This window comes from Phyllostomus discolor, chromosome 5 (genome assembly GCF_004126475.2).
Source record: "Phyllostomus discolor isolate MPI-MPIP mPhyDis1 chromosome 5, mPhyDis1.pri.v3, whole genome shotgun sequence".
Taxonomy (NCBI): Eukaryota; Metazoa; Chordata; class Mammalia; order Chiroptera; family Phyllostomidae; genus Phyllostomus; species Phyllostomus discolor.
This window is the reverse complement of record NC_040907.2, coordinates 149,033,152-149,050,011: the sequence shown is the minus strand read 5'-3', so window position 1 is coordinate 149,050,011 and position 16,860 is coordinate 149,033,152. Positions and strand designations below refer to the sequence as shown.

Genomic DNA, 16,860 nt, shown 5'->3' with positions numbered 1-16,860 from the left:
ACTTTTCGTTTGTTTGTTTCCCTGGATGAAAAAAATCCTCAAAGGGAAATGTTTTGCCGATGTGGAGGTGGTGAAACAAAAAACTGCAGATGCACTGAAAGGCATCAAAATCTATTGAGTTCAAGGGCTTTTTGAGCAGTGGAAAAAACCGCCTCAATAGGTGTGTTGCATCAGGTGGAGAGTACTTTGAAAGGTGACTGAAGTTTAAACATGAGAATATACAATTTTTTATAAATAAATTCCAGATTTTCTAAGTTGGTTATGAATTTATACATTTTAATCGGAAAATATGTTTTTTGTCAGCAATGCTGAGCCAACATTTCCAAATACAATTTGCAGGTAGCCTGAGGATGGGATTCACTGGGTGGCGGTGTGATGTTTCACTTGCTTCACCTGTCTCTTAGCAGCGCTCCTGGCTACTGAGGTGGAGGCTTCAACCTTCACCATTTTGACAAAAAGCTCACCCTCATCAGATGAATCTTTGTCATGTAGCTTCTGGGCCACATTTTTCTTGCATATGGTGTTGTGAGGTCCATACATATCCCTAAGTCTTTTCCAGAAAATGCCCTCCATCTCACGTTTTGGTGAGCATCTCATGCCGGAGAACTGAGAAAAAGCCCCTCGAGCTTCCTTCTTTACCTTCCTTTGATGCTGTTCCATGACAAATCACAATGAGACAGAGAGTTAAAATAAAAATCACTGCTGCTGCAATCACAGGTACTGCCCTGGCGAGATCGTGCTCATACCCACACCCTGGCACTCCGGTGAGCTCACATGACTCCTGCTCTTCCTGTTCTCCCTGGGCTGCTGTCCTCTCATTTTTCCATTGCTCTGTATCCCACTGGGGCTTGGAAACCTTTACTTCTCGTTGCTCACTGAGAAGCTTCATCATGAAGGTTGACAAGCGGTCGCCTTTTTTGCCTGAGGATGCCCTCACTGGCTCAGTCATCAGCTCAGTGCTGGTATTCTTTGGCCTTGTAATATTTCCATGAAAGAGCCTTCTGTATTTTCTAAGTATAGCTGTTCATCACAATGGGTGTCAGACATTCGCTGTCACAATGCAGTCTGACTATCTTGCTGACAGTCTCATTTTTAAATTGGCATAGACAGCAAGCCAAATGGCTAGGTAGTTTTTCCAATTCAAGGGTCATCATGAGGATTCTCTCAACTGTTGTGATACTTGTGTTGTTCCTATATTTTACCTGTGTTGTCTAAATATTGTAATGCTGGCAACTTAAAAAGATACAAATCTTCCAAGAGTTGTCAGGATTACAATTGAGAATTAAATACTTGAGAGATGTAGGCCTTCAGTTGAATCCTTATATAATTCTCTCAGATTATTTTCACTGAGGATTTGTTTTCAGCCCAACAGCATGACTTCCAAGTATCTTTATTAATGTAACAAATAGAGTTCCCTTGCATTTAAGATAGCAAAGGTGCCATTGTAGGCGTTGGCCTCTGGTACAGACACTTTGTGGAGCCTCTGTTTTGGGTCGAGACCAAAACATGACAGCGTCTCACTATTGCAGGTACAGAGCTCACATATGTTCATGGTGGCATTCTGTTAAGTCGTTGGAGGACCTGCTCAGATGACTCTGGCTGCTGAGTTCTGATCAATTCCAGGTCCAAAGGTTTAACTGTGAATTCAGACAAGGATGACTGCTGAACCTAAACAGGCTCTGGATGAGGAACTTTCATGTAGTCCTTTGCAGGGATATAGGGTATTTCAGCTTCTACAATAGGTTCTGGTGTTACGGTGACCTCCAGGTCCAAATGTCTGAAATGATTTCAGACAAGATTGGCTGCTAAGCCTGAACAGGCTCTAAACATGGAAGTATCACCTCAGGGTTTGCTGAAGAAGGTGTACGCTGCTGCAGGGCTGTAGGATGTCCAGCCACCACAGTAGGTTCTGGTGTTACGTTGAGCTCCAGGTCCAAAGGATGAACTGGGAAATCACAAAGGGTTGGCTACTAAGCCTGAACAGGCTCTAAATATGGAAGTGTCACCTCAGAGTCTTTTGGGGAAGCTATATTCTGCTGCAGGCTGTAGGATATTCAACCTTCACAATAGGTATTGGTGTTATGATGAACACCAGGCCCTTAGGTTGAACTGTGACTTCAGATATGTTGGCTGCTGAGCCAGAACAGGTTCTTGATGTAGAAGTGTCACTGCTGGGTGCTTTGAAGGAGCTGTACTCAGTTGCAGGGCTACCAAAAGTTCAGCCTGCACTTGGGCTCTGGTGTGGTGAGCTCCAGGTCCAAAAGTAGAACTGTGACTTTAGACAGGGTTGGCTCCTGAGCCTGAAGGCTGGTGTATGCGAAAGTGTCACCTCAGGGTGCTTTGAAGGATCTATAGTCTGTTGCTGGGTGGTAGTACGTACAGACTCCACAGTAGGTTCTGGGTTTATGTCGAGCTCGAAGTCCAAAGTTGAACTGTGATTTTACACAAGGTTGGCTGCTGAGCCTGAACAGGCTGTGGATGTGGAAGTGTCACCTAAGAGTGCTTTGAAGAAGCTGTACTCTGATGCAGGGATGTGGAATGTTCAGCCTCCAAAGTAGGTTCTGGTGTCATGATGAGCTCCAGACCCACATGTTGAACTGTGACTTGACACAGGATTTGCTGCTGAGCCTGAACAACTCTGGATATGAAAAGCGTCACCTAAGAGTGCTATAGAGGAACTGCAGTCTGCTTTAAGGCTGTAGGATGTTCAGCATCCACAGTAGGCTCTGGTGTCATGGTGAACTCCAGGTCCACAATGAACTATGAATTCACACAATGTTAAGTCTTGAGCCTGAACAGGGTCTAGATGTGAAAGTGTCACCTCAGGGTTTTGGAGCTGTACTGTGCTGCGGGACTGTAGAATGTTCAGTCTCCACAGTAGACTCTGGTGTTAGGGTGAGTTCCAGGTCCAAGGAATGAACTGTGACTTCACACATGTTTAGCTACTGAGCAAGACAGGCTCTAAATGTCAGAGTGTCACCTCAGGATTCTTTGGAGCATCATATTCTGCCACTGGGCTGTAGGATGTTGGGTCTCCCCTGTAGGTTCTGGTGTCATAGTGAGCTCCATGTCCAAGGTTGAACTTTGCATTCACTGTTAGCTATTGAGCCTGAACAGGCTCTAAATCTGAAAGTGTCCCCTCCTGGTTTTGGAGAAGCTGTGCTCTGCTGCAGGACTGTAGGATGTTCAGTCTCCACGGTAGGTTCTGGGTTTATGGTGGCTCCAAGTCTAAAAGTTGAACCGTGATTTCATGCTAGGTTGGCTGCTGAGCCTGAACAGTGTGTGGATGTGGAAGTGTCACTTCAGGGTGCTTTGGAGGAGCTGTCGTGGGCCCCAGGGCTGTAAGATGTGCAGCCTCCACAGTAGGTACTGGTGTTATGGTGAGCTCCAGGTCCTGAGGTTGAACTGTGACTTCAGACAAGCTTTGCTGTTTAGTCTTAAGAGACTTTCAATGTGGAAGTATTACCTCTCAGTGTTTTGAAGTAATTGTAGTCTGCTCAAGGGTTATAGAATGTCCAGCATCCAAGTAGGTTATGTTTATGGTGAGCTCCAAGTCTGAATGTTCAACTGTGATTCAGACAAGGCTGGCTGCTGAGCCAGTACAGCCTGTGCATGTGGAAGTGTCACCTCAGTGTTTTCAGAAGCTGTAGTCAATTGAAAGGTTATAGAATTTCAGCCTCCTCAGTATGTTCTGGTGTTATGGTGAACTCCAGGTCCAAGGGTTGAACTGTGGCTTTAGACAAGGTAGGCTCCTGAGCCTGGCAGGCTGTCAATGTGCAAGTATCACTCATGGCGTTTTGAAGAACCTGTAGTCTGCTGCAGCACTGTACGATATTGAGCCTCCACAGTACATTCGGGTTTATGGGGAGCTTCCAGTGCAAAGGTCGAACTGTGATTTCAGACACATAAGCTGTTGCGCCTGAACAGTCTGTGTATGTGGAAGTATCACCTCAGAGTGCTTTGGAGGAGCTGTAGTCTGCTGCAGGCCTGTTGGATGTTCAACCTCCACTGTAGATTCTGCTGTTATGATGAGATCCATGTCCAAAGGTTGAACTGTGACTTCACACAAGTTAAGCTGCTGAGCTTGAACAGGTTCTGTATATGGGAATGTCACTACAGGGTGCTGTGAGGAGCTGTAGTCTGCTGAAGGACTGTGGGATGTTCAGCCACCACAACAGGTAATGGTGTTATGAGGAGCATCAGGTCCTGTGCTTGAACTGTGATCAGATAAGGTTTGCTGCTTAGTCTGCCCAGTCTGTGCATGTGGAAGTATCAACTCACAGTGTTTTGAAGAAGCTGTGGTCTCCTGCATGGTTATAGGATGTTCTGCTTCCACAGGTGGTTCTGGTGTTACAGTGAACTCCAGGTCTAAAGGTTGAACTGTGATTTCAGGCAAGGTAGGCTGCTGAACCTGATACCACTCTGGAGGCAGAAGTGTACCTCAGGGTTTTTGGTGGAGCAGTACTCTGCTACAACACTGTTAGATGTTCCTCCTTCACCACAGGTTATGGTGTCATGGTGAGCTTCAGTTCCAAAGGTTGAACTGTGAGTTCAGACAAGGTTGCAGTGGAGCCTTCATTCGGGGGAGTCTGAACAGGCTCTGGATGTGGAAATACCACTTCAGAGTGTTTTGTTGGGTCTGTAGTCTCCTGCAGGGCTGTAGTGTCAGCTTCCAGTATAGGCTGAGCTGATGTCTTTTGCTGTGATAGAGATGTTTTTTTATCTCCTCAATGTTCTTTGGAGGGACACACTGCTTGGTTGGAGGTTTTCTCACTTCAGTTGATTTTGCAGGGTGAGCTGAGACCTCTTTTCAGTTACAGATGGCTTAATCCCTTTAGGGTGCTCTGATGTTTTTAAGACCCCAAGATCCACATTTAATAACATTTGATTAGGCAACACTGAATGCTGAGCTTCACCCATACCTAGAGTTTAGACTGTCATCTCATGATACGTTGAATGTTGAGCTACACCATTTATAGAGGATTTTGGAGGTTGAACTGAACCCTTCTGCTGGACTGGAGAAGGTTCTACACTGTCAAGAGGCAACTGAGGCAGAGTCAAGCTCTTTGGCTGGATTAAAGCTTCAATGTCTTCAGGGTGGTGGGGTGTTGGATGCTGGTCTAAAACTTCTTAATAGACTAACGAAGATTTCAACAATTAGGGGACACAACAGGCTGAGCTATGTCTTCTCCTGGACTAAAGATGATTCTTTTGCATTAGGGGTTTCTGGTTGGTGAGCTGGGGCCTTCTGATGGGTTGGAGAAGGTTCCATTTCCTCAGAGGACTCTATAGGCAGAACTGAGGCTTCCTGTTGGGATGATAAAGGTTCAGCATTTTCAGAGGTATATGAAGGCTCAAATGCGAGGTTTTGCTGATCCAGGCCAGGCCTTGGTGAGCCCACAGGGAAACGGAGGTCACCAGGACAGGGTCTAGGGCTAACTCCGGAGACTGAGGTACCTGGAGCAGCAGCCACAACAGCTGCCATGTGAAGAGGAGCCATGGGGCCCAGAGGTGCAGCCTGGGCACAACAGGCAGAGGTCCAAGGCACAGCAAGTGACCCAAGCAAGTGGGATGCTGGCCCCACTTACTGAGCAAGAGCCAACAATTGGCAGCTGTGTCACAATTGGCATCTGTGTCACGCATGTGCCCCTTAGCAACAAAGCACTCCTCCCCCACCTCAGGTTCCAACCTTTATTTAGGCAACATTTATTAGTCTTGGGTTGAGAGCAACTGCAGAAGACAGGCTTTTTCCCAGAATCACCAGGGACCAAGCAGTCCTTTTCCCCTGCAGAGGGGACAACTACCTCTTGCCAGTGCTCCCCTCCCTCCTCACAGTGAGGCAGGATTTAAGCTGCACAACTGAGTGGCCCCAGACTCCATCAGCCCAGAGACGGTGGGATTGGGAGTGGGGGTTGTTAATGAAGGTGAGGTATGGAGGTTGGTGCACAGCTTCCCAAGGAAGCCACAGGGCCTGACATCCCCAGAAATTCAGAAGTGCTAGTCCAGTTCTGGCAATCTGAACTCCTCAAAGCTGAAATCTGAGAGACATTCTTCTTCTCTTTGGCCATACTGCTTCCAAGAAAAGTAGATGACAGCTTTTCCAGTCCAAGGGTCATAATGAGGATGCTCTCAACTGTTCTGACACTTGTGTTATTCCCATGTCTCAGTCTCAATGTGGCTTCTTTTGTAAGTCCTTGGTTATAAGGCTTCTCTCCAGCTAGTCTTCAGTTCATTACTCAGGATTATGTTTCTATAATTTAATTGTAAATCCAGTTTGATCCTGGGAATGTAACAAGGAATAAATAATTTGTACCACTCTCACTTACCATGAAATAGTTAGAATAAGATACACTAACAAACTGATAAAAAGAACTCACATACTGACAGTTTATAAGCATATAGGAAACACCAGCAGTTCCAGTTCCTGCTTGTACAAGAAACAGCCTTTACCATGACTTCAGGTGATGCAGCGTGCCCAACTATCTGGGATGCTATAGAAATCAATAGGTGCTCTATGGTGGTAGGTACTGCTCAGCAACTAAGAAAACCTCAGTTCTCCCAGTGTGGGACTTGGAGCACACTTGGTGTTTTGACTTACGGATTTCTCAGTTTTGAGTATTTGTTCTGTTTGAGAGCTCTCATCTGTTCTGTTTGGGGGCTCTCTGAGAACTCTTGTCTGTCTGCAATGAAGCTTTGGTTTCCGTTGTTCTTTGATTGCTTTCTTATCCTGTAAGGACTTGGCTTGCTCTTTGCTGTTTTGTGCATACAGTGAATCCTCTGACTCTACCATTTGGACTTTGTGCCTTTTAGACATCGTGAAAGTCATTTGCAATAATGTCCCAGTCTCTCCTTTTAGAATATGGGTGTCAAACTCATTTTCACCGGGGGCCACATCAGCCTTGAGGTTGCCTTCAAAGGGCTGAATGTAATTTTAGGACTGTATAAATGTAACTACTCCTTAACTAGGGGCAAGGACCTTGGTGCTGCCATCAGGTACAAATAAGGTACCAGGCCGAATAAAATAAGGTGGAGGGCCAGATTTGACCCACGGGCCTTGTGTGACTGGTCAACTTATGCTAAGTCAATGACTAATTAGAATCATTTGCCAAAGTTTTGGTAAACAGAATAAGATTTCTTATATGCAAGCTTTCATATTGTTACACCACAAGGATTCTACTCAGAATGTAAATTGATAGTGCAAAGAGAGGAAAAGATCTCACTCCCCTCCCAGACTGTAAAACTCAGAAAGTACAAAAAATGAGGAGATAAGTTTTATATACACTCTAAATCCTCCTCCTAGAGGTCCGGGAGTCGCTGCAGTCCTGGAAACAATAGGAAAATTACTGCCAACCCCAGAGCAGGCTGAAGGAGTTGGGGCAACTATGCCACCTCAATGTGAAAAAAAAATGGAACTTTTTAAATAACTCAAGTGGCTAAATCAAGACAAGTCCAATATCTCCCTCACCTCTCCTCCAGGCTCCTTAAAGTTGTCAAGGACATATTTTAAAAAAAAGAAAATCTTGTCTCCTGTTATGTGTATGGGAAAAAAAACTATCTCAAATATTTTTTCAGCATCATATAGAAAAATATTTGATATTAAGGCTGGTTTTAACTTAATTGATATCTCTTAAGGTTATTAGCATAAAATGTTTGTTTTGCCTGGGTTTGCAGCAATAAGTTCATGTAATCTCTTACAGAATTTGTCAAGAAAATGACTTGAGTAGTAACTGATTTTAAAGTCTTATAAAGTTGTTAAGAGTAAATAGATATAACTAAAATGAAAAGTTTTTGATAAGGCTTTTCGGTAATCATTATAAATAAACCTAATTTTCCAAAGTCTTTGGTGACTTGGAACTTTAGAGTTTTCTGGGTTAAATGGTAAAAATCATCAAATATCTAGATATTCTGAAATAATAGGATACTGAAATATTCATTGATCTGAGCTGGCCTACTTTGGCATCTTATTGCAGGGAAGCTAGAAAATAAATTTGGATCTGTTAATGAATATATCTTATACTTTATTTGAAGTATGAACTGTTGAAAATGTGAGTGTGTTTGCCAATGGGGGGCTGTTTCTAAAAGTTATGAAATGTATTCATAAAAGTATTCTAAAGAATGCTAATTACTTACTTTTAGTTGTCACTAAAAATCAAAGTATCTAAGAATTAAAAATTCTAATTTTGTTTGAAAGAAATTGTATGGTTTGGTAATAGTATAGAGTATGAAAACACCTATTGAAGAAAAAAAAGAAAATCACTTGTTCTAAAGTTGGTTATTTCTGAATGAATTAAGCAGCAGCAAACTAAAAGGGACTGTAAATTGCAGAAAGACTGTGTACATCACACAAAGTCGTGTGCAAGTTGAAGAAGGTTTATAACGAGAATCTTAAGAGGAAATTATATAATTTAGCTGAATAATGAATTTAATTAGGTAAATGAATCTAAATATCAAAAATAAACCATTAAACAATTTGTTTGGTTCTTTTTCAGTCTGTTAAAAGGGAAAAAAATATTGTTCCTGTACCTGCCTAGAAAGCAAAGATTCTATATTTTTTAAAATACTTACGTGTTATATTGTGTTAATCAGGTACTTGATTACCTTAAAACCCATATTCTTTATCATAAGAACTAAAGTTTTGCTAGTATATATTTATGTTTGATATGTTTACTATCACTTTGGGTAAATAAATAATATTGTTTCATTATGATATATAATCTTTTGGTCAATTATGTTTGACAACCTTCCCAGGGCTTAAATTTTAAGAGACTTTTTCTTGACCTAGAATTGGCTTTAGGTCATTCCTGTGGGTCCCTGGAATGCCTTGAGGATTTGTTTTTTCTCCTTATGAGGAAGAAATGTTGAACTAATTAAACCTATTTGATATGCTTAAAGTACATAAAAAGCTTTGTCAAATAAAGAAATAATAACTATGTTCTATTTGTGTACACATATTTTTATTTTTAAAGTGGAAGTTCTAGAGATTATATAAAAATCTCCAAGAGTCTGTAATGGGGGACACACACCCCTGGACACTGGGAAGAGGTCTGAACTGAGCATGTGTGACTGGAGACTTTGCCCCCTTGCTAAACATGGTGGCCAGAAGAGGGGCAAAGGCAAGCATGGCTGGCACTATCCTGCATTGATTGGAAGGCTGGCACTCCCACTGGCTTCCAGTGTGCATGAAATTCTGGGAGAGGACGTTTGAAATGGAGTGTGTCAGAAAGCAAAGACTCAGTTGGTTCTTCCCCCTCCCCTGGGTAGGGGGCATGTCAGTGGTCACCAGCAGGCCTGACAACAGTGGCCAGTGCAGGGCTGTGAGCAGAGGCCTACGGGCACAGACTCAAAGATGCCTGACACTGGACAGTGATTGGAGACCAGCTAAGCCACCTACGTTTATGATACCTTTGGGTGGGAGAAGAGGTTCTAGGTGCAACCTTGAACTGAGCTGGCAGAGAGTGACAGGGTGATTTTTCTTTGGGTGTCTTAAGAGGGAACAGTCATTGAGGCAGAAGCTTGTCATTATTTCCAAAGACCTTGATAATAGCATTGTGAATGGATTTTTGTCCTTGTGTTATTTTCAGTTCTCAAACTTATGTAGTAGCTGTAATAAAACTATTTTTGATGTTATATTCTGACTTTCTTTCCCCTTACTTTTGTTACCCAGATATTTAAGCAGAAATTTGCCATTAAATAAAATATTCCTTTCTTTTCCACTAACTCTCAGTCTTTGGAGATTTGCCTGATAGATGATGAGTGGTAGGACCCCAACCCTCAACCACTGGTTGGGTTCAGTAACAAGTCTACAAACTTCTGATATACTTTAATTTGTAATTCTAATTGTTATCTTAAAATGTTGTTACAGGAAAGCAAATTCCTTTGTCAATTGCATTATAATCATTTCTATAACCATGTCATTTGAAATTATTTTTGTCATTTAGAGACAGTCATTGTTTTACCCTGATGCATTTATAAGTACGTTACATCTTCAGAAAGATCCATGGAAAGGTATCTGACTTATTCTAAATTACATATTAATGAAAATTTTCAGATCCTATTTTTGAACTGGGTGAAGATTACTAGAACTCTGTGGAATAACTGGATTTATAGAATTACTGGCAAATAATCAGCTTAAACAAAAATTGATTATGAGACACAATAAACTGAAGATTGTAGTTTTTGTAACTTTTTGTTGAAAACATTGCTAATTTTTAATCCTTTGTTTTTCAGATATAAGGGAACTTGTTTTTTTCTTAAAGCAGTTTTATAAGTTATACTTTCATGAGCAGTATTGAGGCATTTATATATTTCTCCCTACCTGATCCCTCTGGAATTTGGCAACTCTTAAGGAGTGAATAGTATTATATCCATAGCAATTTATTTGTTTGCATAGGTTCAATAGGAATCTGATTTCTTCCTAACAGGACAAACATAGCCAGTTTCCAATTATGGTTTTATTAACCAAAGACTTTGACTGGAATATCATGTATGAGAGAGACATGCCTAGACTTTGGATGTCAGCAAAAGCTTTAAAGAATGAAGATTGACTTTGAAGCCAATTCAAACCCCTTGGAGAGATGGCCTGGTACCTTGCTTATTCATAAGGTTCATGGCAGTCTTTCCAAGTAAAGAATGAATGTTGCTTTTCTGGGAAATGGCAAGGAAGCATCTCAAGAACTTGAGGAACTCACCCAAAGTTACAGGTATTGCAGGCAAAGCATGACGGCAACTAAGTGGCTTGCCTTCTCTGCCCTCTGGGACTAATTAAAGCTCAATCTGGAAATTCCTTATAAGATTCCAGCAAAGCATACTTAAGAAAGCCTATATAATCATCTGTGATTCCTGTTATGTTTATGCAAATAATCAGGCTGAATTGGAAATTGGACTTAATGCAATAAATGAATTGGTCTTCATTTGGCTCTTTGATAAAAATAAGTGATTTTAGGAGGGGACATTGTGTTTTAATAGACTCTATAATACACAGTTATAGACATTAAACTCCAGTTAATTGTCTTCAAAGTTTTATTTTTCACTTATGAACAGAACTGGATCCCAAATTTTTCTAGCTTTTGCCCCAATAATATTGAGAACTGTAACAATTTGTCTCCACCAGATTACCAACTCTACTCCTACTCAGGGAATACCACCTCTAGGCACCATTACCACCTTCTTCTGTGCCCAGGCCTCATCACCCCTCTGACAGAGTGCAAGGATCTCTTGGCTCTGAAGGAAAACGATGCCCCCTTTCAGCAGGAAGCAGTTACAGAAAGGATCCTGCACTCCTTTTCCCTGAAGGATTCAGAACTAAGATCTTTGAGGGGGAAATATGGAAGGCAGTTAGACAAAATTAGAGCAACTATGATAGGCCAGGTGCAGAAGGCCACTAAGGCAGAAAGCCTTGGGTGCCTAGAAATGGGCATAGGAAAAAGGAAATGAATTTTTAAGAGGACACAGGCAGATGGTAAAACAAAGTGATTACTCAAATAGTAAGTGAAGAGGCCCAGGGGCTCCTCTGGACACCTCCCAATCCATCATTATTTCCCCACTGGAACCCCTGGTACAACTGACAGTGGGGAACAATCTCATTAACTTTTTAACAGACACTGAAGCCACGTATTCTGTACTGACATCAAATTGACTAAAAACTCCACAACAGTCTTGGTCACAGGGATAACAGGACAAATAACAACAAGACTTCCTCCAGCCTTTAGCTATTTTCATGGATACCACAGGGACTCAGGTCCATATTAGGAAGAATTTAAGTTGAACCATTCTTTTCTTTATAATGCTCATCTTTATTGTTTTAAACTTCCTTATGACTAGTTTTTCCCACACCAGAAAAATTGTATTTGCTCAACAGGCACCTCTAAAAAAATGTATTGGCTTTTAACTCACAAGATTTTGCTTTATAACAGGCTCAGGTTGTTTATTCCCCCAGGAGATTCAGAGGACACCAATAGCTCCAAAGATATGGAGGGAGAATTGACAGAGGGGAATTGTAACAGGAATGAAAAGAATGAAAACTTTATACCACTCTGACTTACCATGAAATATAATAAGATGTACTAATAAGCTGATAAAATAACTCACATACTGATAGTTTCTTTGTAAGCATATTGCATGTGCCAGCAGCTCCAGTTTCTACTTGTACAAGAAATGTCCTTGATCACAACCCTGGGTGACACAGATTGCCGAACTGCAGGAATTTGGGTGGCGCTGACCACTTCCAGGATGTTGACATTAAAGATTCATATCAAGACCACCCACAACACTGACAACATGTCCACAGCCTCTCCCCCTGATCTCTTTGTCCTCCTTGTCCCTCTCCCTCTTTATACAAACCCCTGCCTGCACTGAAATGTTAAAAGGGGCTTTGAGATGAGAGTCCCCCTTCTTCCAGGTTGCTGGCGTTTGAATAAAACCTCTTTCCTTTTTTCACGAGCATCTGTCTCATGAGTTTGGCTTTTGTTGAAGCAGGCTGCCAAACCACGGTTTCAGTTACAGGAGGTTAGTGTAGCTTCTACCTAATCCTCTGCTATCGTGGATTGCATAATATTTAAATCAAGGGACTTGGGTTCTTTTCCTGGGACATACACTCTCCAAAGACCCCAATTGTGGGGCCCTGATATTAGTTGTGAATTCCACATGAAATCATTTTTTTTAACATAAGGCAACGGCAGCTCACAAAGGGCAGTGCATGCGGGTGTCATTGGACCGTACCTGCATGATCAACTCAGAGATTCTGGGTTGCAGAGAAAACTACTTAAAAAGGTAATTTCCTACTATCATTTCTGAGTGGAGAAAAAGAAAACTTGGAAGGCAGGAAGCATTAAAATGTTTGAGACTAGAGCATAATTATTTTATCCTTGCAATTAAGATGAAATTTTGATGGAAGATATGTCATTTTATCTACTTGTCTTAAACTTTTAAATCCCTTTTATAAAACAGAGTATAAGTAACAGGATGTGATACTGAAAAATAGTATTGAGTACCTACTCTGAAACAGAATTGTAAGATATAGTCCCTCAGTGAGCTGACAACGTAGTGGGGAAAGACTGACATGTGACACAGGAGACACATTTGTTCTGAGAAATGATCATTGTGAGCTCGACTAGTGAGGGACAAGCTTTGAGGAGGTGGTAGGACTGGAGCTGAACGTGGGAGATGCATAGGACTGAGAGACGAGGAGGTGATCCCAGGAACCAAGGACAACCTAAGTGATGCCTCCTGTGGATCAGAGGGCTGGGAAGCTGAAATGATTGGCAAAAATAGGCACTAAGATGGGATATGTAAGGTGGGTACTCATATGGGCACTTGAAAGCCAGGCAGAGAAATTTGGAGATAGTCTACTTTTTATCCACAGCATGGTAATGATATGACTCTAAAACTGCCATTCAATAAGGCATACATTAGTTCATAAATCCCACCTCAAAAAAAAAAAGAGCTGACTGTAAGCACCATTCCAAAGTACCTTGAAAGTAAATTACTTTCCTGGAAGAAAGTGGCAAAGTTCTTGTACAGTTAATACTAACCTAGGAGGAAGTGCTTCTGTACAAGGCAGAGTCTACACAAGGGGATCTGTGAAGCTGATGGCATGGTTCCCACCAGAGTCCATTACACATATGTGTCATTTACTTCAGCAACCCTTCCTCCAAGGAGATGACTAAAATAGACCAGAAAGCTATTAGAGCTATAGTTCTCCAGCTGGGCTTCTTAAAGGGAAATAAACTTATGTGACAAGTCACGTGAGGTTGTAGAGGAATCTAGTCCACATCCAATCCACTCCCAACAGCTTAGAGTCCTTTTCAGTATCTGGTCCCTCAACTCCTTTATTCAAATGTTCATTTCTATGCCCCAGTGCTATGAAACCCATTGTATGCCTTTACAAAAAAAATCACAACTGTAATTCACATGCCATAAAATTCACCCTTTTAGTGGTGTTTAGTGTATTATGCAACCATCACCACTAATAACAGAACATTTTCATTGCCCTACAAAAAAAAAAAAAAACGAAACCATAATCCTGCAGACAGAGCTGGGGATGTGCTGACATGGTAAGAACACTTACCTCATGCCAGTATGTGTCGGGTGCTCCTAGATCTCATCTGCAGCAGCCACATGGGAAAGTGCAGGGTTCCAGCCAGCGAGTCTGTCCTGCTCAGCACCAACTGGGGAGGAAGAACGTTTCTTCTACTCTCAAGGTTCTTTCTGCTAGTCTAATCAGGTAGACAAGGGATGGACTGGCAGGAGAGAATAACTAGAAGACACTGAGCTAGGGACAAGGTTAAGTTACCATGCCTTTTTAAACTGTAGTATATAAGATCTTACACCAGAAATCCACACATCTATCTGCTCTTCCCAGGCAGAAATACCTCCAGTGTTCTTTTCCTCTCTACCCCTCTGCTGGTTTGATGAGCTTTAAGCCTAGTTTCCAACTATGTAGAAGACTGATTAACACACTGGGTCATCTTACCTCCATCACTCCCCTTGTAACAGACTTTCAAAACATTTTTTAAAGAATCTATACAATGCAGTCCTCTTAGTTCCCTCCCTTTACCTATACAGGTGACTTATCAGTTATTTAACTTACTACACAGATCTCTATTGTAATCATGTATTTAAGGAGTAAGTTTTACTGTAAGGGGCTATGTACAACAATTTGGATAGAATGAAAATGAAACTCAGCCACCTCATTGCATGTGTGGAGAAACTGTTACCCACAGACACTTTCAGTCAGACTATGAAAGAAGGTCAAGTAGCTATTTAATAATATGCATCAAAGCCTTTAAAATGCTTATAAACTTTCACCCAATAAGTACACTTACTAGACATTATCCAAGAGGAAAAAATGTCCAACAGTAGGGGATGAGTTAAAGAAACTATATCCATAAAGTGGAACGCTGTACAACAACTGAAATTGAGTAGACCTGCCTTTATTGCCACTGGAAAGCATTCATGATCTCTTTTTTGTAAATAAAGCAGACTACAAAATAATGCATATACTCAGCAGCCCTATTTTCATAAAACAAAAAATATTTATACATGTGCACCTAGGTAAACAAAAAGTCCAGAAGGCTAACATGTCAAAATTGGGGATTTTTAAAAAAATAATAAATTCCTGAATTTTATAATCAGAAAATACAACTATATTTTGAAGAAATACTTGCTCTCCAGCAAGAACCTCCCTGTTTATTGTTATGTAAGAATGTTTTTTATTTATAAGTAACTTCCCTTTTTTACTGATGCATTTGTTTAACATTCAGGGCCTGTCTTTTTAAAAAATGTTTTTCAACTACAGTTTATTCTCAATATTATTTTTATTAGTTTCAGGTAGATAGCAGTGGTTAAACAATCATATACTTTAAAAAGTGTTCCCTGTGATATTTCCAGTACCTACCTGGCACCACACATAGTTATTACAATATTACTGACTATATTTCCAGTGTTATACTTTAAATCCCCATGGCTATTTTGTAACTACCAAACTGTTCCTCTCAATCCTTTCCCCTCCTTCACCCAGTTCCCCAAACCCCCTCCCTCTGGCAACCATCAGTCTGTTCTCTGTATCTATGAGTCTGTTTCTATTTTGTTTGTTCATTTATATTGCTCTTTAGACTCCATGTACAAGTGAAATCATATGGTATTTGTCTCTCTGACTGACTTATTTTACTTAGCATAATACCCTCTAGGTGCATCCATGCTGTCACAAATGGTAAGATTTCATTCCTTTTTATGGCTGAGTAATATTCCACTGTATATATTTGTATGTATCACCACTTGTTCATCCACTTGTCTATTGATGGGCACTTGGGTTGCTTCCATAGCTTGGCTATGGTAAATAATACTGCAATGAACATAGGAGTGCATATGTTCTTTCAAATTAGTGTTTTGGGTTTCTTCAGATAATATATCCAGAGTAAAATTCTTGGGTCATAAGACAGTTCCATTTTTAATTTTTTTGAGGAACCTCCATACTGTTGTCCATGGTGCTTGCACCAATCTTCATTCTCACCAACAGTGCACGAGGGTTCCCTTTTCTCCATATCCTGACCAACAGACATATAGAGATCAATGGAAGAGAATAGAGAGCCCAGAAGTAAACCCACACCTATACGGTCAATTAATATTTGGCAAAGGAGGCAAGAACATACAATGGGGTAAAGACAGTCTATTCAATAAATGTTGTTGGGAAAAATTAGAAATCTGTAAAAAAATGAAACTGAACCACCTTCTCACACCATATACAAAAAGAAACTCCAAATGAATTGAAGACTTAAATGTAAGACTCAAAATCATAAAACTAGAAGAAAACATGGGCAGTAAAATCTTGGACATTTCTCTTAGTAATTTTTTTGTGATATGTCTCCTCAGGCAAGGGAAACAAAAAATTAAATTCTTTCACTTATCAAATATATATTGAGTATCTAGTATGTGCCAAAAGTATGCTTTCATGGTCTCAGGAGCTCAAATTCTAGCAGGGAAGGCAGACAAGCAATCACCGTAAGGTGACATGTGGGTTAAGAACATGTCAAGAACAGGACAGGACATCCCGAGTGGAGAAGACTTCTGTCCCTAATGGCTTTAGCTATACCCATGGTTGCCTTACTTGTTCTAAATTCATGAGGAGAATCTTAAAAGAAAAGCTGAGGTACTGGATGAAACAACTAGAGGGCAGTTCTATTTCTTTGGTATCCCCCACCCTACTTCAAACACAAAGGGCTCAAAACTTAACACGTGTTTGCTGCTCTCATCCTTCACCCAGAAGAACAACTCCTCCCATCTGTTTCCTAACTCAGCGTACTGGAGTACACCCAGATTTGCAGGTACCCCTCCTCTCTTCTCACCCTCCAGCTTTCGAGTAGT

The 16,860-nt window shown here is 41.1% G+C and overlaps 1 protein-coding gene and 1 long non-coding RNA gene across 3 annotated transcripts in view; both read left to right on the top strand.

The window, feature by feature from the left end:
- TCTN3 (tectonic family member 3) overlaps positions 1 to 12,436 on the top strand; it is a 33,690-nt gene extending 21,254 nt beyond the window's left edge. The window contains exon 14 of one of the 2 annotated variants that reach the window (XM_036027068.1): positions 11,913 to 12,436. In XM_036027068.1, the coding sequence (XP_035882961.1) occupies positions 11,913 to 11,957 (45 nt within the window). In that variant the 3' untranslated portion in view covers positions 11,958 to 12,436. Of the gene's footprint in view, positions 1 to 11,110 lie in introns of both variants that reach the window. The other variant, XM_036027067.1, reaches the window with a different exon arrangement.
- On the top strand, positions 194 to 7,542 carry LOC118500877. The gene is made up of 2 exons (XR_004903457.1): positions 194 to 3,399; positions 4,538 to 7,542. It is a non-coding gene; the product is annotated as an uncharacterized LOC118500877 (long non-coding RNA).
- Positions 12,437 to 16,860: the final 4,424 nt, after the last annotated feature.